General features: G+C 38.1%; 1 protein-coding gene and 1 long non-coding RNA gene across 5 annotated transcripts; both read left to right on the top strand.

Moving 5' to 3' along the window:
• The first annotated feature begins 188 nt into the window (after positions 1 to 188).
• LOC139974273 (small ribosomal subunit protein eS7-like) lies at positions 189 to 6,777 on the top strand. Its single transcript, XM_071981286.1, has 6 exons — positions 189 to 250; positions 1,270 to 1,366; positions 2,230 to 2,301; positions 4,093 to 4,233; positions 5,411 to 5,626; positions 6,637 to 6,777. Exons 2-6 carry the CDS (start codon positions 1,286 to 1,288, stop codon positions 6,712 to 6,714), a joined length of 588 nt encoding a protein of 195 aa, XP_071837387.1. The 5' UTR covers positions 189 to 250; positions 1,270 to 1,285; the 3' UTR covers positions 6,715 to 6,777.
• Positions 6,778 to 9,900: 3,123 nt separating this feature from the next.
• On the top strand, positions 9,901 to 19,501 carry LOC139974271 (uncharacterized). 4 transcript variants are annotated; one of them, XR_011795429.1, is made up of 5 exons: positions 9,901 to 10,906; positions 15,267 to 15,419; positions 16,420 to 16,572; positions 17,056 to 17,171; positions 17,983 to 19,501. It is a non-coding gene; the product is annotated as an uncharacterized lncRNA (long non-coding RNA). The 4 variants fall into 4 exon arrangements; XR_011795431.1 differs by lacking the exon at positions 15,267 to 15,419 and having other exon boundaries at positions 9,906 to 10,906; XR_011795430.1 differs by lacking the exons at positions 9,901 to 10,906; positions 15,267 to 15,419 and adding an exon at positions 14,428 to 15,232.
• Positions 19,502 to 20,699: the final 1,198 nt, after the last annotated feature.

Below are 20,699 nucleotides of genomic sequence, written 5' to 3'. Positions count from 1 at the left end.
CAAAGTGTGTTGCCAGTTACTTATTATACTTTTTATTTATTTTACGAGAGAATACATTTAAACAACTTATTACACCTATTGATTAGAAAAAAATACGTGGAAGATGTAAATCATATTTTTATAAATAAAAAATTAATTCATTATTAATAGTTAATTATTTTAATTTGAGGTCTGTATGCCGACATATAAACACAAGCAAAAGCCTTATAGGCAGCCTTTTTCAATGGTGACTTCCATAGTAGGGAAGAAGGTAATGATTCACGCTATTCTTGGTATCAAAATACACGATCTCAGTAGTCGAGGATGAAAAAATAGTATTAATTACTAAAACATAAACCCTTTTCCAATATGCCATGTAACTTTTATCACCACGCGATCCTAAATTGTTGAGATTGAGAGAGATGGTTTCCAGAGGTTCATTTCTCACTTCGCCTATATGATACACCTGCATTGCGTTGAGAACTGATACCTTACCTGTTAGTAGGCTAATCTTAGTGTTATTTACGTAGCCTTTCAAACATTCTCTTGGGTATATGGACATCCATGCATATCACCAGACACAGGGGAGCAGTCGTCTCCCCATGATCCGCTGGGAATGTCTTAATATGCTTGTTTAGTACGAGAAGGTTGTCATAACCAGGCTAAGGCTGTTAAGCCTAACATTAGCCTAACACTCAGAAAGGCTAGGGCCTAGCCTTAGTGCCATATCACTGGAAGTGGAAACCTACCTCTGTAAAAAGAGACCACAGTGTGAAGTTAGGGTAACCTATCCATGTGTGCCTTACTGTTTGCTTAATGTTATTGACGTAGCCTCTTAAACATTCTCTTGTGTATCCTAAGCCTACTTCAGTACTGAGTTTTAGTCTTGAGTCGGCTTAAACTTTAAAATCATATCATCATTCCTTCAACTAGCTTTAGGTTAACTGGGCTAGCTAGGCAATGTAACCTGATTGGATGACCCTGCATGTATTTATGATAACTAGGCTTACCGAGCACCGGTAGCAGTAATTGAATGTACTCATCCCATATTCTTGTGCAGAGTTGTGAGATGAAATCTTTTAATTGAAACCTTTCATTTTATCAATCGGCCTGACAGAATCAAGATGTCGGTTATCAGTGCATGAGCACTGGTTGGATGACCCTTGCCTGTATTTATGTTACCTAGGCTTATTCAGGACCTGTAGCAGTAATTGAATGTACCTGTCCCATGTTCTTGTGCAGGGTTGTGAGATGTAATCTTTTAATTGAAATCTTTCTTTTTATCAATAGGCCTGACAGATTCAAGATGTCAGTTTTCAGTGCTGGAGCAAAAGTGATCAAGCCCCAAGGAGAGACAGCAGATGAATTTGAAATTTCAATCTCTCAGGTTTGTTTTAAACTTTGCAACTTCTGCCCATGTGCTGATCATTTCAAAAGGAAAGCATGTTGTTCCTACATTGTTGACAACTTGGACTCTCAGTGCAGCTGAAGACATTTTGTTCCAATTTCCAGCAATTTTTTACCTTCAGTCAACCAGGCTCTCCAATTCATTAAGTATTAATCGGTGTTTAATCTTTTAATATAATTCCCAATTCGGCAATCCCAAATACACTCCTTGAATGACTAAATCATTGGAACCTGAAGAACTTTATGGTACCCTTCAACCAAGACGGTCTGAACATTTTCAGGACATTTCAACTACATTTTAAATACATGTGTTTCCAACATGAATCTCCATAAAGTGACATATAAATCCACTGAAACACCTTAGACCAAATAAAACTATCAAGAATTGCTGTAACAAAAAGATCTACTTCATTCTTTGAAGAAAGTTAGGTTTTCAAACTTCTTTACTTTCATCACTTTAGAAAGAATATCATCATCAAAAAATAACAACATTTCATTGTAATAATGCTACATTTATATAGCACTTAATACCAAGGTTTCAAAGCGCTTTACAGACATTATATTACAACTGGTCAATGATAATCTGTCCCAGAGACAATCCCTCAAGTCGGCTGCAGTTATATACTGCGCTCAATGACAAGTTACCTCACAGTTACCCATTTAACCCCTTGGTGGAGAGAGGCATTTGAGATAAAGCATCTTGCCCATGGACACAATGTAATTGACTTTGGCAGGAATAGAACCAGCAATCCTTGGATCACAAGCTCGATCAATGCCTTTGCCAATTGGCCACCACACTCTCTAAATGTTATTTCACTGATGTTGTTGTTATTTTTTTTGCAGGCTCTCCTGGAGCTGGAGATGAACTCAGAGCTGAAGAGCCAACTCAGGGAGCTCTTTATTACTGGAGCAAAGGTGAAAATATTCTCATGTGTATTTCTTATGTACTTTCCCTGGATGAAAGGTGCCCCAGGAATTGATCAGTGCAAGTTTCTCTTTAACTTTTCCTGAATTTGAAAGAGGCCCCGAATAAGTTTGATTGGCTTAGAAACAGCTTCACCATAAACCCTGATTGTTTACTACAAACGAAAGAGTTAATTCACACAGACAGTTAAAGTACTAGTTTCTTCAAATTTCTAGAAACTTGGGCATTTGTCCATCATCCTTGAAACATAGATGACCACCAGAACTGAGATTAACAGTATGCATTTAAAATTCACTCATATTTGTAAATGTATAGTGTCGGCGCTATGCTACCACCATGGTGACAAAATGGGGGTGATTGCCATTATGTCCATGGGCTTTCGGAAATAAAAATATGGTCAGCTTACACAAACCAAACACTAGAAAGTTATTAAAAACTTAATTTGTGAAAACTTCAAAGTGACCCTGAGAAGACGACCTCCATTTCAGCCGATGTGACCTGTAATTTAATTTGGCCTTTCTACTGCTGGTTTTCAAAGTTCAACAACAATGCTTCAAAATCCCAATATCAGTATGCACTATATTTTAGTGATGCGTACTACATAGTAACCTGAGTGAATCAAGTGCTTTGTGTTGTGAGCTTTCAGTGTGGTCGGTTTATATGAGATGTCATCAACGTTGCTTACCTAACATGCTGTTTATTACAGGCCTCAGGCTTTGATTTACATTAGCCTAGCAATATTGTAAAAGCACTATGTTTGAACGTATTATGTACTGTAGCAAACAGTTTTCTGCGGAGTTTCTTTTTAGTAGGAAAGCCAAATGTAAACAAGCCCACTTTTTGAATGGTTAGTGGCTTGACATTAACTGCAAGTGTAATAAAATTCCGTATGGTCTCAGATGAAAAGAATGAATGAGATTTAACCCTTAAATTGCAAACATATCATCAAAGCTCGTAACTATCTAATTGACAGTAAGAATGTGGCTGTGGTGTCACAGATTCTTTTTGTCCAGACTGCCCAAGTCATATCAGTGGGCTTCATGCTAAATTCTGTTCCAAAATCCCTTCCCAGCCATTCCAGTGTAAATATTTAAAATGATGTTAAATGTAGTTTCACTAAACCTATTTTAACATGACTAAATAGAGCATTAGAAAAGTCAAGCCAAGTATAATTACCAGATTAGGGCAGTATCTGTGCCTAAATATCAGAAGGTTATGCATACAAATGAGAGGATCAATCAAGCTTTATGTACAAGTCACTAACACATACAGTAGGTGTGAATGTAAGAATACCTAGTGCATGTAATCCAAACAGGTTTGAATCAGTGTAAGGCATTTTGGAATGACAAAAACCTTCTTTGGGGTGTTTTGAAGTCTTATTTCAACACCTTTATGTTCGTCAAATAGGCATTTGGACAGTTGTTTATGTTATCCACTTAGGTTGTATATCTGATTTTGCAACCCTCCCTGTTCAAACAGTTCTAAATTTTGGAGGTTGAGGTTATTTTCAAATTTCATTTTCTCTTAACCTTGGAGAACTGGGTTTTTTTTTGCATTTTGTGGGATATTTGCGATTATCAGATAAATCTTCAGGATGCACTTTCTTCAATTTTTTCCTTTAGAAAATTGCAAAATTCCTGTCAGTGGAACACAACTTATGTTCCTGTGTGATGTTGTAACTGTTGTGTGTCATTCTTAAAGCCAAGTCAAATCTTGATTACTGCTGATAAACTATTTCCATCATCTCACTCTTTAAGTAATTTCTTCTGTTTCTGTTGTAGGAAGTTGAGGTCAAAGGGAAGAAGGCCATCATCATCCAGGTGCCAGTGCCTCAGCTGAAAGGTTTCCAGAGGATCCAAGTACGTCTAGTCAGAGAGCTCGAGAAGAAGTTCAGTGGCAAACATGTAGTGTTCATTGCTCAGGTAAGACATGTTCTTGAGTAGCTGACAGAACTCTCTATTTCAGACTGTATTATTGTTAGTTACTTCCATAGTTTATTGTGGTGCTTCACGCTTTGTTACATACAAATTTTCATCACCAAATTTGCACGTGCTGCCAGATTCACTCAAGTCATGAAAGCCCCCATCATACATTAAGTTGTTCTTTGTTATTGTTGTGGTCAAGAACATTAATCAGATGCATGCTTTCATCTTGACCACAACAATAACAAAGATGGGACCCCTTTGTTTTGGTTTGAATGTTTAATTTGCTTGATCCTCTGCCAAAGGGGGAAAAATTTTTGGGGAAGAGTACATTGTCTTGAATTGATGGTGTTATTATTTACTGTACTGCTGTACAAGAGACAATAGTACGTTGAGGGATCAGTTTGTTCGTGGTAATAATGAAATGCATGTAAACAGGGCTTTAATACGATTTTCTAAAAGAATGCTATGGAGTATCATCTATTGCTCACTGCAACTTGGTACACTATATACCACAAAGGAATTCTTCAGCATGAATTAATGTAACAATTAATGTTACAATTTGTGGGCCTCAATGTCTAGCCCATTGTTGTCTCTGTTTAAGAGGGTTCTCTTCCTTCCCACCTCCCGTCCCTCATTTAAATGTATGCCATAATTCCAAGGTATTCTATTAACACTTCTACCCTGTACCTTAAGCAGTGAAGCCAGAATGCATGTGAACATCAGGGTGAACCTCTGGGTGGAGGGGGGGGGGCACAATGAGATTTACCTTGTGTGTTTAAACTAGGGACATTAATTATTGATGTCAGTAACTTGAAGAGAAGAACCCTTGAATATATCACTTCACTGTATCAGGGTTGCACATTTGTGTTATGTAGTATATCCACAGAGTGGTTAGGCTGACAATTTTCTAACTGAGAGGCATTAACACTGAGAGGCATTAACACTGAGAGGCATTAACACTGAGAGGCATTGCTGAGATAACAGATCATGCTCTTACATCCTTTGATGGCATTATAACTTATCTCTCCCTCTCCAAGTTGATTTTGGGGGTGGGGGAGTTTGGGAGGAAGCTCTACACCTGGCAGGTACTGTGTGGTATATCTCTGCCCATCCCAGCCCAAGGGAGGGGGAGATATCACTGAGATTAACCGTGTCTTATGTTTATTCATCACAGAGGAGGATGATCCAAAAGCCCACACGAAAGTCTCACACAAAGAGCAAGCAGAAGAGACCTAGGAGCAGGACCCTGACTGCCGTACATGACTCCATTCTGGAAGATCTGGTCTTCCCGTCCGAGATTGTAGGCAAACGTATCCGAATCAAGTTGGATGGATCAAGAGTTATCAAGGTCCACTTGGACAAGTCACAGCAGAACCAGGTCGAGCACAAGGTAAGCTTTGCTAGTGAAAGGATGACTAAAGTAAATTGACCTCCTCAGTGGATATCCCTGAAGGTGTCAAGTGGTGCAAGCGATTGAAAGATTGCATTTAGTGTCAGCCGGTGGGGGTGGGGAGGAGACTCAGGAGAATGAGAATATGTTCTTCCCAGCATTCTCATATGGGAATGAAAACAAGTTCAAATTCCACACTTGGATTCTAAAAGCCCAACAAGTTGGAGAAATTTTAGCAAAGCAAAACTCAAGAATGTGATGATGTGGTCATGTGCTGTACATAAAGCTACACAGCCTTTCATGACAACCGATCTGCTCCTGGTTTTGTATCTGCAGTACAATGTAAGCTGTGTCATGATTAAGGCTGTTAGCAATGTGATTTGTTTCACAAGCTCTCACTACGTTTTCTAAAGCTTCAAACATTATTATATATACCATTGGGTATAAGCTTTTGTATATTTGGACCAGACTGTGTAATATTTACACAATATTGGATATCCCTCAAGGCTCAATCTGACAAATAGATGTATTTGGTTAAATTGCACTGCCAGCTACTTTTCAGAGAGGGGGAGAAACAGCCTATTCAGTCCAAAGGAGAAATACTGTGTCCCACAAATTTATGGAATGTTTCATCTTTTCATATGTAACCCTTTGAAGTATATTGCTTCATTAGATAGTTCTTAGGTATAACTTTTTGGACTAAAGTACTTTTTGGTTTAAGGCATGTTACCTAAGTTCAATTAATATTCGTAGATGACACAGAAGATTTTTACACTGTAAGCAGAAATTTTGTGTCCCACAAATTTTATTTAATATTTTAAAAAGTTTTATTTCTATGTTCAACATTTGGTATCACTTTGCGGACTGAGGAACAACCACCTCATTTTTCCTTCAACAGTTGAGAATGACACAACAAAGTAAAGGCAAGTTCAAGTGTATTCTGTTAAGTTATATCTATAACAGCATCAAAAGTTGAGAGACCTTTGTTTTCTTTCTTTGTCTTTCCACAGACTGAAACCTTTGCCGCAGTGTACAAGAAACTGACTGGGAAAGATGTGCACTTTGAATTCCCTGCATGGACTTTATAAAGTAGTAATGTTTGAAAATAAACAAGAGACAATGGATCTCTTCAAATGAGAAAACAAAAACAATGATGTGTTTGTTATGATTTGTGTCTTGAGTAGGGATGAATGTTTAGTTAGTGAACAACTATCTCAAGTGGTAAAGAAAAAGCCAAAACCCATTTTCTGAGATAGTTTCTTGAAAAACGTTCCCAATAGGTGTACATGATGATGAAAGTGCACCACTGAGTAGGACTATTAACCCTAAGGACGAACTCTCTGATAGCCTCAGACTGAGAAAAGTGCTCTTTGCAGACCAACTAAGGCAGAGTTCCAAGCAGGTCAGGCAGATTGAGTACAATCACAAATCCGATGATAACTAATAAACAGACAAATTATAAAAGATAAGTAGAGTCAATCGTAGACAGAGACCATTGAACAGGGGAGGTAAAAAATGCAAATATATAAAAATTCATCTTCAATGAAACAAAAGCAGAGCAGCATATTGGCCATCATGACGCTTCCAACACTTTCAATAAATGAGAGAATGATAGCCTGTTGTGATACCAAGTCATGGGAAATACCTAAATGTACTAAGAATATCCTGCACGATGTGTTAGTGTAGGTTCCTACAATTTCGATCGGGGAGTGGGGGGGGGGGGGATTATCCAAATTTCTTGTTTCTTAGTAAACTTTCGCTAAAAGGAAGAGGTATTTCAAGTTCTTTCCCGATTGAGTTATGTTTAGATGCAAATCGGAATCGTCTTCATTATGCCCATTGTCTTTGTTATTAGCTTCGTTGTCATTGGAAATTTCATCGTCAACAAGACAGGGTTGATTTTAGGGTTTGACATTACGACACCGTTCAGTACTCAAGCAGCTTTCCAACCGTAAGTAGAATTGAGATACTGCAGTGTTGGTCGATCCAACAATATGGAAGAATTGAACAATGGATATCATTATTGGATAAGCATCACCATGGTGATCGTATACTGTTATAACAGATGTTAGAAGAGAAAGTGCAAATCCAAATACCTCAAGGAGATGTTGAAGTAACATCAATGGGATCAAAACATAAATAATTAAGTTAAATCCACGAAATTTGAATTGGTTATTCTAAGTTATGGTGGAACGCTTTCTCATTAACCTTTTACAATATTCGAAATAAAACTTATATAAAGTAGATGGTATTTGAAACAAAATTAAAACCACATAATTAGCCAATGGCCAAGCAAGTCTAATTCAAGCCTTACTGTCCAAACTCCAGTAAGCCAGAGTAGTCCTAATTTAAGAAATACAAGTAAATCGACCATGAAACAGTAGGTGCAAATAAAAATATAACATATGTTATGATTACAAAGATTGTAATTCATAGATTATGAAACTTAGATTACAGATACAGCGAATCTAATACAAACATATAGCTCACTTTCAGGTTACATTTTGTACAAAAGGAAAATACTTTAATTTGGTCTTAGATTTTGAATACAGTCTGAAACAACCAAATATTCAGTGAACTACTTATGACTGTGGTGAAGATATCACCTATACTTATTACAGGGGCGTCGAAGCCGGTATGGCAGGTACAAAAAAAAAGTAGGAATAAGAAAAACAAATGGCAAAAAATGATGCCATGGCAAATAATGATGACGGCAAGTAGGCTTAATGTGACTACTCTGGCATGGCAGGGGTCTTGTTTTCAAGCTCGGGAAGTGCCATTTCCTGCAATCTGGGAGGCACTTTTTTAAAATTTTCTCCATTATGTTACGTGCCAACCATGGTGTCGCATAGCGTAGTTTGACCTATCAAATGTCCCCCGATAATGTCCCCTGATATATGTAGCACCATTCATTGAGAGGATCCTGAGGAACTATTGACGCCTTGGTCAGTTGTTTATCTTTGATGGGTTTCTCGGCGTCGGAGGAGTAAAGTAGCCATCTATCATGATAGATGGCCACACTCTGATCTGCCGCACCAATCCAAAATAGCTTTCAACACCCCTGTATTAATTGACTCATGACTGTGATAAACGGAAGACATCATCTCAGTACTTGCTATTGTGGTGGAGTTATCATCACACATATGATAGTGAGTATCCCGGGGAGAGCTCCAACACAGTATCTGATAACATCCCGAGGACACGTACCTTACTCCTCCGACGCCGAGTAACCCACCAAAGATAAACAATTGACCAAGGCTGCAATAGTTCCTCAGGATCGTCTCAATGAATGGTGCTACATATAGGAAAATAATACAACTGTATTATCTACTTGTGACAATAATGTTGTCACACTCAGCCTAACCACCAACATAACAAAAAGCATTGAATGATATACTAAGATGCATTTACTTCAATAGTTAGGATGAATGCTGTGATCTCATAGACATTTCCCCCCCAATCTTTTTAAAGTTTTAAGTACTTTAATTCAAAAAGTTGAAGTTAACTTCAGCTAAATAATTAGGTCTTCAGAGCTTAAATGGAATTCTAGTTAAATGGCCCCTTTTGAGGCCAAATCGAGCATCCAAATTCAAAATTTGATTACTGTTGTTTCTTTGAACATTTTGTTTGTTTGTAAGACTGTAAACCCTAATGTGATTTTATCAAATTTTGGCCAAAATTGTGACTTTCTTTCTCTCCACAATCATACGTGGAGCCTTTTTGAGTACCTGCCAGTCAATCATAATCTAAAGGACAAAATATAAAATATCTGTTTCAATCTTTACTGAATAAAAATTCCATAGAACGCCATTTTTACTTCAGGAGGGTACTATTATGGGCTTTGGGAATCCAAATAAAAAATTAAAGGTCGAAAAAACATTTTTGGTAAGGCTTATGAATTTTTTAATTTCTGGCCAAACTGGTGTCGTTTTTATTACTCTCCAAAAAACATATCTCGACGTCATATCATATCGAATTTAAATGACTAAAACTTCGTCGAATGCCACTTTTGTCTCGAGAGCAGTGTCTACTGGGAGTCTCTTCTACGTATCCTGACACAAATTTGTAACATTCAGTTTTGGCCCAAATTTGCCAATTTTGTAAGGTTATACCCTTATGATTTTGTCCGATTCTGGCCAAAATGGCGACTTTTTTTTTATTTCTTCCCAAATTGAATGAGTGTGTGTGTGTGAGTAAAAAAAACTCTCTGGATTTGGCTGTTGGCTGAGATTCGGCGATACGTAGTCAGGGGCGTAGCGAGCGGGGGGGGGGGGGGGGTGTGGGGGGGGGTGTCACACCCCCCAATAATTTGGTCGTTGTCGGCAAATTTTTGGTCTGTCGGCAAAAGGAGAAAAGGTGAAGAGAGCGGAAGGGGAAGAAAGAAGGAAAGCTGAATAGAGAAAAGGAGAACGGGAGCTTCTTCCGTGCCAAATTTGACTTAAAATATGCACCAGATTGCATCTAAGGACGTTTCAAAGCTAAAAATTTTCCAAAGGGGAGGGGGACACCCCCACCCCTTAGACCCCTCCCCCATTTCAGTCACCACTTCCAGATCCGTCGGCAAATCGAATTTGACTTAAAATATACACCAGATTGCATCTAAGGACGTTTCAAAATTAAAAATTTTCCAAAGGGGAGGGGGACACCCCACCCCTTAGACCCCTCCCCCATTTCAGTCACCACTTCCAGATCCGTCGGCAAATCAAATTTGACTTAAAATATGCACCAGATTGCATCTAAGGACGTTTCAAAACTAAAAATTTTCCAAAGGGGAGGGGGACACCCCACCCCTTAGACCCCTCCCCCATTTCAGTCACCACTTCCAGATCCGTCGGCAAATTAAATTCTCCACACCCCCCCCCCCCAACAAAAAAACCTTCGCTACGCCCCTGTACGTAGTGTCATACAGTTTGGTAATCGTTTCCATTTAAATCCACAAAGAAAACACTGCCAGCATAACGATATGTGTGTATTACGTAAAGGCACCGAGCGTTACATGGTCAGTCTGTGAAATTCCTGTTCGAGCCGTGCGGCTCCTACGGGCAAATTAGAAAATTAAGGGAAAAAAAGACAATAGCAGTTTAAAGAAACGAATGAAGAGGAAAACAAGCAGCACACATACTTTGTGTAACGGGTTGAAATTTGGGACCACACCAAAATTTCATATTTAATGCGCATTTGGCGGTCCATAGCATGGAACACCCATGCAGAGACTTGCAAAATTGCCATTATGCACTGTTGAAGTGTTACACCAAGTTTTTCCTGTTCTCTCTTCTCCAGGTGAAATGGTCTTTAAATCCTACCTTTTGGCTAAATCAAGTACTACTAAGCCCATCATAAATGTTTAGAGGTCTTAAATATATTGGTTTATGTGTGGATGACCTGTTGTTAAGTAGCAAATTAGTAAGGAATAAACTGTATTATTTGTGAAAGTTATAATTATGTATCGTAGTGCATGCGTAAGCTCATGCCCGTTAGGTTATTAGTATACTGTGTGTGTGCATGTTAACGTAGCGTGATAACTACCATAGAGTACATGGGGATCGCAGTGTTAACAAAGCTGACAGGTTATTTTCCGTCAGGAATTGTAAGCTATTTTACTGGGAAAATGGATATAGGATGAAGCATTACAGTTGTTATCATTAATTAAAGTTGATATTGATTAATTATGTTATTTTAGAGTTTTGGTATGACGCGTTAGGTTATTAGTATACTGTGTGTGTGTGCATGCTAACGTAGCGTGATAACTACCATAGAGTAGCATGGTGGGCTCATAATTGACGCACTTAAGGATTTGATCAACGATGTCTATCAAGGAAAAATCCAAATCACTCAACTGTATGTGTTTTTCATATGTGAAGTTCCTCAGAAATGTTATGATCTCAAAATATTTAAGGTTCTGTGCTTATGCACCGTACAATTGAGCAGAATTTGACCACAAAATGTCTGACGTGTCAAATTCTTTTTTTTTTTTCCCCCCTAAATTGACACATTCGTCGATAAGCTAACTGTAGTGTAGGCCTTAGTATACATCCATTGACTTTAGATACTGTTTGCTATGCTCTGAGCCTCTAAGCTCAGACAGGTCAGGTCCCAGAGAGTAGTGTTATCATATTGAGGTAATGTTGGATATTTTTAGGATGTAAGATTTCCAAATGCCCAAAAAATGTGCAAAACTGGGGGGAGGATGTTAAAAGCTTAAAAAATACCACAATTTGGTCAGCAAATATCTGAAATGGATTCCAACTCATGAAATATGTAATTCTGCTTGACTGCAAAAAGTTTAGGTGGCCTGCTGTATCGTTGCTAGTAATAATTGAAGGTGCGTCAATTACGGGGTGCGTCAATTATGAAGCCTTGACTATACATGGGGATCGCAGTGTTAACAAAGCTGACAGGTTATTTTCCGTCAGGAATTGTAAGCTATATTACTGGGAAAAATGGATATAGGATGAAGCATTACAGTTGTTATCATTAGTTAAAGTTGATGTTGATTAATTATGTTATTTTAGAGTTTTGGTATGACGCAGGAGTGACCGTTTGGAAGGTGTTTGTGTGCAGCATTTGTTCGTACGTGATAAAAGTGTAGGCCATGGCTGTATGATCGTGGCGGCCATGGCCTCGTGGTCACTGTGAAGTGACGTCACGATTGATGTCGTCATTAGGGGAATCCCCTGAATTGTGTCGTCAGCTACGATGGTATTACTAGTGCATATAGTTCAATTGAATCATTCTGAGTGTGTGTTAAGACCCCGGTGAGGTAATGCATATTTCCTTGATGGTAGGGAAAAGTATATATGTAATAATTTAGTTCTGCTGAACTGTAAAACTAGGTGGAATCACCTAAAAGTCCTGGATTTAGATTTTGAGTAAGTCAGATCCCAAAGAATTAAGATATCTAAGGAGGGCGAGTTAATATTTCATATGTTCCTGTTATTGAGCTGACATGTTGAAATAAACTGATTGCAAAATTGCCATTATGCACTGTTACACCAAGTTTTTCCTGTTCTCTCTTCTCTAGTCTGATAAAAGCTCCTCAATGGTAATAGTTCAGTGGCCCGCCCCGGTGTAACATTTGGAAGCTTTAAATGAGTAATGGAAACTACTTAGGTAAAAATAATGGGAAGTTCCCCCAAACCTGGCAAACCCTCACTGCCGGGAAGTACCCTTACGCTAAGAAAATGAAAAAAGAAAAATTTTCCCGTGACTGGGCTGTTCCCCAGAGGAGGACAATTCCTCTGGGGTTTGACTCACAAGTCCTCTAGCCACCAGGTTCCTAAGCAATGGGCCCCATCTCGATCTCTGCCAGGGCTGAAGCCTCCTCCGAATTTAAAAACAAAACCGTAATGGATCTAGGGATCTATTCTGCGTAGGTTATATGAACTAAGTATTTAAGGAAAATGGCATAGAATTATGGGGTTAAGAAGGAGGGTGGTTTTAAGGATATTTGGTTTGAAATAATTAGTTGGTAGGCACTAAGAAGTTTGCTGCAATGAGCTTACTGGGGGCAATGAAACTAGGAGTTTTGAAAAGATTAATGATACTTTAGTCCTCGGGCGAGTCATTAGAATCAGGGTACTTAAAGATTACAAGCTTAGATTTATTTGGACTAATTTTCACTCGCCATTTTCTACACCAGGAGCTTAGGGTTGTTCGCGGAGAATCTTTGAAGCGTACTGATGCATAGGACGGAAATTCTTTTAATTGTATGCCAAATGCCACCAGCGTTAGTTTGTAGTAATCTCTCTTTTCAATTCAGCAGCTGTCAAAATGGACTCAACAATATCAATCCACAAATTAAGATGAATAATTATGCCAGTCTATCATTCAGAAGTTGTTGCGTATTCGTTGCTATGGTGACTTAGGCATGATATTGAAGATTGAATATTCATAGTGTGCTGCAGCCGAAATAACGTGATTTCAAACTGAAGTCAAACACACACATTTTCAATCCCGGCAAATAGCTTAGTGGATGAACGGGTGAACTACAAGCTGAATGTTCCGAGTTCGAATACCACACGAAGAACTTCTTTTTGCATTAATCATCTTTTACTCGGGTTAGCATCTTTAAGTATTATTTCTGACTCTGCTTTATCAGCGCTCAGGAGTTTGACGCAGTTGTCAAGGCATAAACCTGCGGATTTCTGTTAAAATGCGTTAGGGTTCGAGACCAGCTCGGGGCAGTGATGTTCCGACAGGGTGCAAAAAAGGTGTGGCTTAAGGACCCATACCAGCGCCTTCCTTTACGTCTCGGACCCGGAGAATGCCCATAGCGGGACCGGTCGACCTTGAACGGCCAGAAGCGAGCTAGGTGGCTTTCGGTGGCACATGCCTCTTGAGGCATGTGTGCAGCCCATAATGACCATTGAATGCGTGGCCCTGCGTCGGTAGTATTCTCTTGTTTTTTTTTATTTTTATTTTTTCATCTTTTTTAAAACTTTACTTTAACGGCTTCTGGCCGTTCTAAGGTCGACCGGTCCCACTGTGGGTATTTATTTTAAGAGGATAGCTCGTTTAGCAATAGCTAATCTTCCACGATCTTCCCTCTAATAAGACATATAATAATATAAAATGTATGAACATTTAATAAGTCATAAGTACAAAATTAAAAAACAAAATATGATGTAACCTAACTGGTTAATAAAATAGTTAAAACGTGTAACAGAGTAAAGAAAATTAAGAAATTTGGTAAAAGTAAAGTGAAGTAGACCTAAACTTTATCAGATACTAGGCGTTAAGATTTCTTGCTGATTTTACTCTTTGATCTAGTTTGTCCCAATCTTTTGCGGCAATGCATGAAAAATGTGTGCAGCCCATAACGGTCCACTGAATATGTGACCCTTTGTGGTAAAATTCTTTTATTACGGAGTCTATTATTTAAAGACTGAAAAGGATTCTTCCCATTGGGTTACTGATTACCTTATATAATATTACTTTTCCTCCCCTTTACTACATATTGTACCTGTTTGGGTATGCTGTTTCTACCCTCACAAATAACATTCATTTTATTCAGAATAGAATTGTTCGTTCCATTGCCAACGAGTATTATTTAGCACTAACCCCATTTTCAAAACATTCCGCATCTCAGATTTGGAGATATCGTTGATTATCATACTGCTATACTTATGTCTAAATGGTTTCAAATAGCTTGTTGCCAAACTCTGTCAATTGCGAATGTTTTTACCAAACACACCATGACTTTCATACCAGAAACAAGATGGATTATATTATACCCACATGCCAGTGCCTTCCTTGATGCCGTGTTACACCCAGAGAAAAACCTATGAGGGGGACCAGAAGCGAGCTAGGGGGGCTTTTGGTTAATGAGTGACCCTTCGTGGTAGTATTCTTTTATTTCGGAGTCTTAGAAAGCTTACAAGTGCCATTACGTATTTCACAAAATAATCAGGAGGCTGTGTAACATCAGAGCCGTAGATACGGCTCTGAGTAACCATGGATCTATTGCGCAATCACTGTCCCCGAAGCAGTTTAACAACAACAACAACAAAGTGACAAACTGCCATAGAAGAAAGCTTGATTGTTATGTTACGACTGATTTTCAGGGGACTAGATATATTTGCAGGTATAATCAAATTTATGACTCAAGTAAGTTTGAGATGTTGTTCTTTTACTTCTGTAGAGGGTCATCGTGTAGAAAACTACACAAATTGAAGTTCAAGGATGACCACGGCAGTGGTAATACGCAGTGGCAGTGGTAATACTAGGGTCAACTAGGGCCTACGCTAGGCGTAGGCTGGGTTGTACAGGCCTAGTCTAAACCAGCATGAAAAAGGTACGTTGTGTGCTGTTAGGCGAATCTAGTTCCATTCCGCCATATGTATATAATGATAGGTACACCGTCTTCAAATGTGACGGTTCCTTAACATGACTGAATCGTAGTAAAGACATGTTAGATTGGGGAATTGATACACATTTTTTAGTGTAAAGTTGGTAAGAGTCAATACACTGACTTCAATTTGATTTGTTAGTTGAATGAATTAAATAAGGCTGAATGTTTATTAGAAAGACCTATTCTGATTGTCGATTAAATATTTGTATAAAATTTCTAACCTACTTACTAATGTTACCCTTACCCACAATAGTGTGCTCTTTCCGCCATAGCGAAAGTGCTTTACTACCATGGCGGAAAGTCACTTTTACTACGTGGGTTAGAGCACTTTTTCTATGGTAAAAAATACCTATGGCAGAATGACACAACCCCCCCCCCCCCTGTTAGCCTAGTAATGACTGTGAGTGTGATGATTCATTAACCCATAATTTAACTTAACTTTGAAGTCCTGCCATTCATATTGGTAAAAAAGATATATCAAACATGTTATTTGTTTAATTTCGAGCATTATAGTTTGGAAGGCCCCTAAGCATAGTAACAGTGACACTCATGCTTGGTTTAGTGGCACTGAAAACCCACAGTTATTTTCAATGGCTACTCTGAACCAGTGTCTAGGTTTTTTTAGAATTGGTACATAGCTACACGCAACAGCTGAATGCATAGGCTATGTAGGGGTTATGTTGACATAATGTACAGATCTCATTGTAGGCTTCATATCCACAGACACCGTGACTTGAGGTAAGCAGCATGGAGTGCTATCCTTCAATAGGAAAACTTGCCCACATAGTCCTGCTATGTTTTGTGTGCACTATTTATTATTGAGTTACATGGTCAATAATCCAACATTCTTTGCTAGTTGTCCATTTGCAACATTTTTGTCGTAAAGTCACATTGGTATCTCCCCAACATCAGCCAACTAAAGGATTCTGCTTTTTTTTCATAGATTGACCAGGATTTTGAAGTACTTGTGCCACGAGCTGTCCCAAAGATGCTGGGAAATGGGATGAACTAGCAGAAGATGTTATCCTCTTAGCTGATAAGATGAAATGTGGTTGAAGAAGAGTTCAACCTGGAAGACCTCTGAATCTTTCTACAGGTAGATTATTTTTCTACAGATATGTATATATAGTTTATGGGGATAATCTAGTAAGGTGGGAGAGAGTAAGTACTGTACAGGACTTAATAATGCTTTCAAGTGCTTTAATTATTTTGTATTGTGGTTTGCAAAGTCTGTCTGTTACCAAAAGATAACAAGTTGCTTTCGAATATTGTTTGCAAGACTCATGGAGAATTGTTTGACACAAAAAAATTCTTGAAAAACATACATTACAGTGTATGTTATGGGGTTAAGTACAGAGTGTCATGAGGGGGTATGGCACAACGATAGCATCTTCTTGACCTAACGTTTAACCTGTCTTGTAACTGAGTTCTGAAGAGTCTACCATTCTTTTTTCCTTTTTTATAACAGTTCAGGATATCAACAAAGGAAACATGAATAGCATAGTTTTTTCAACATGGCTTGATTCACTGAAACTTATTGAATTTATATCTTGGTATTATATTTTTGCCTTTCTTTCAGCTGAGAAAAGGAACCTTGCATTTCACTTTTTGCCAGTTCTGATCCATTTCTGAAGTTAAAAGAAAGACAAGTGTACCCTGCTGGATTCAGTGCATGCTGTTATTGATTTCCATCCTGTGAGTTATACTGTTGTTTTTTTCATTTGCAGTAAAGTGGAATATTATCTGGGCAGTGTGCAATGGTAATGATTCAATATTAGATCCAAACATATTTAATATAACTCAAACAGCAGTGGCATCACATACGCAGTGATGACATAACTGGGTGAATGGGTAGGAGTTTTTGGTGATAGTTTCTAAACCCCCAAATCATCCTTCAGTCTGATAAGTTGAGAAAACATTCAAGGTCTGCTTCACTACAGTGGATTACACAGTAATAAAAGAGGATGCTTTTAGTAACAGATTTCCTTCCATTCTTTGCCAACCTCATTATCATTACATCATTCTCCTTATGTGAAAGTGAACTGTAACAGTGACTGTTCCACAGATAAGTTTTGAAGCTTTTGTTCATGGTTATATTGATGCAGATAATTGAAAAAGTGTAAAACATATATTTAACCACGTAAACCATTAAACTGAACCTATGCCTCAGGTTAGAACAACTAAAGTAACCTACATGAAGTATTTGTATGATAAATTATGGATAGCATATATCCATTGAAGTAATTATTAAAGAACATTCATTTCAATGGTATATATATACACTATTGACCCTATAAACTATTGCACTAATGTCGTTCCAGTTCACCTTCCTGTAAACCAAATTTTTAGGATTTTCTTTTTTCTCATTTTAACTGATGATTCTTTTCCACATTTAGACCCACTTCTTAAAGGATTATCATGGGTTTTTTTCCACCTTCATTATAATGTCCTCTTTAATGGTGTTTTTGAAAGATGAAATAATTTTCCCTGTTTCTTCCAATTTCAGGTTGTACCAGTTTGGCAGAGTATTATGGCAAAATTTCAAAAGAAGACCATCGACAACCTTCTGTTCTGGCACTCGGCTAGGAGCGGTATAAACCGAAGCAAGCATTTGCAATAATTGGACTGAAGCCCATCCTCCAGCTGTTAACTTATTCTTTTAGTCTCATTATGTACTTGATTTCAAGTACCAACTGCATGGGAGTTCATACAAAGTGAGGTTTAAGGTCTTGGTTTCGTAAGAGTTGTGGTCTCAGCTCTGTCCGAGCTTTTGTGGCGACAATGTGATCAGAACAGTGTTACCCTACTTTAGATTTGCTTCAGTTATAGATTGGGGAGGGGGTGGGGGCTGAAAAGAATAGTCTAGACCCAAATTTACTTTTGATATGTTAAAGAGGAACTTAAGTTAAGCATTCTGGTGGAACTTTCATTCAATACCCCTAAGTTCTGTTCTCGAGATATTAGCTGCTGAAATGGTCACATTTTACACCAGAAGTGAACATGAAGCAAGCAGGTGTGATGTCATGGCTTCACATTGATGACTCATGTTTTGTTTTCTTTATTTTTCAACCTATCTTGTTGACCTTGGATTGGTTTGGGTAGCTAGTTTACCCACAGGGTATGTAAAGTTTACCAACCTCCAATGGCATGGATGAATTCGCAGAATGAATGCGTTACATTTGTTTAGCATAAAACTGGAAGAAAAATTTTAACAACATATTGTCTTGTTGGTCTGCTAAGGGAGGGGTATAAACCAAAGCAAGCATTTGTATTAATTGAATGGAAGCCAATTCCCCAGAGCACACTTACCACAGCTGTTAACTTATGTTAAAGTCTCATTATGTAGTGGATATCGAGTACCAACTTATAATGTAAGGCTTCAATGGGAGTGTATACAAAGTGAGGTGTCTGGTCTTGGTATCATAAAGAGTTGTGGTCTCAGCTCATTCCAGGCTTTGGGGGCTATAAAGTGACCAGAACAGTGTTACCATACTATTGATGTACCCCATTTATAGCTTCTGTACTTAAAGGAGTAGTGTTCTAATTTAGTGAATTGAAAGTGAATATTCCTGGATTTTTACCCTTTTATATGCCTCAAGTTTATTGACATCATTTGCGGTTGTGTTAATAGTTTGAGATCTAATCATACTTGTTTGGTTAAGAATATCAATGATAATTTATGCCCTTAGGTAAAACAGAGTATTGGTTTTGTAGTATGCTACAAACTATTGTGGTTGATTAAAGTTTATGTCGCAAAATGGTTGCTCTTTATCATCACTGGCAACCTCAAAGAACATAATTAAAACCATCAGATACTGTAACTTAATGATTTCCTTCAATAGTTCATTCGTAAAGAGTTGCTCAAATTACTGGAGGTTCAGTTGTGAAATGATGGGTGATATTTTGCTTACAACTTTCACGAAGTTGTTTAAATGTTCCCTTCAAAACAAACGCTCCTCACTTTAAATAAATCCGTTCACGCTTTCTATGTAAATGTCTTAATAAAACACTCATTGAAAACAGAACATTTACTCTTTTGGTTTCGTTTGTCTCAATGAGTCCAGGATACCCACATACTTCATAGACCACACCATACCACCGGTCGGGTAGCAATTAGCCCTAAGTTGAGTAAACACGTTTAATCAGCAATTGTAGAATATAATGCCCAACAAAATGGGCAAAATAAACTGCCAAGAAAATCTGGAAAATTTATTCCAAAGAAATAAGTGAATATATTTGTTCATACTGTGGGCACATTTGCCGAGAAGTTGGTGTGGTGGTATACGAACCAAAAGTTAGGAAGCATTTTGACAAACCTTTCACTAGAGTGTAAATTACGCAAAGGGATAGAGTGCTCTTGTGATATGATGGTGAAGCAAAATATGAATACAATATCTTCATGTCGTTTACATCTAAATGTTTTCATATTTCTCTCTAAAGATGGCTTCACGGTAACGTTTATCCAAGCGGACCAACCTTGGAGTCTCCATGATTTGAGAAGTACCATTTTTCGTCCAAAATCATTAGTAGGATGAGTGGCATCCTCTCGATTTCTTACAGAATAAAACAAAATGTTACAACACAAATAGTTAGTCGGAAGGAAATGGTGCGCAGTCAGGGATATTTTAGAATCAAGCAGGGATGACTTAGACCACTCCTTTCCTCACATACAAGTTCAAAAGTTGTGATTGGACAACCTTTAGTTTAGAACTAGTCAAATACCTTAATTTATAGTATAAATATTCCTAAGATTCATTTGACCTCTAACAAATTAGTTTTTCCTGGAGGAAGATGCCCAGGGCCGCACCCCTACTTTATGAAAGCTGCCATATTATCTTGACGTCATTTCAAAATTCAAGATTTGAGAACTTTCATTTTAGGCCCAAAATTGCCAAAAACTTCGTCGAATGCCACTTTTGACCCGACAGAAGCGTCTACTGGGTGCTGGGAGTCCCTTCATTTTTGGCCCAAAATTGGCAATTTCATAAGGCTATACCCTTATGATTTTGTCCGATTTTGGCCAAAATCGGGACTTTTTAAATTCTTCCCAAAACTGTTCCTGTGATGTGTGGCGCCCTTTGGATACCTTTCCAGGTGACAAGAGTGGTATAAACACTTATATTTTGGTGGAAAATGAAATTTAATAACCATATCTGACGTCATTTCATATCTAATTTAAATGACAAAAACTTCGTCGAATGCCACTTTTGACCCGACAGAAGC

This window comes from Apostichopus japonicus, chromosome 9, assembly GCF_037975245.1.
Source record: "Apostichopus japonicus isolate 1M-3 chromosome 9, ASM3797524v1, whole genome shotgun sequence".
NCBI classification, from domain to species: Eukaryota; Metazoa; Echinodermata; class Holothuroidea; order Aspidochirotida; family Stichopodidae; genus Apostichopus; species Apostichopus japonicus.
This window is presented reverse-complemented; position numbering and strand designations above follow the sequence as displayed.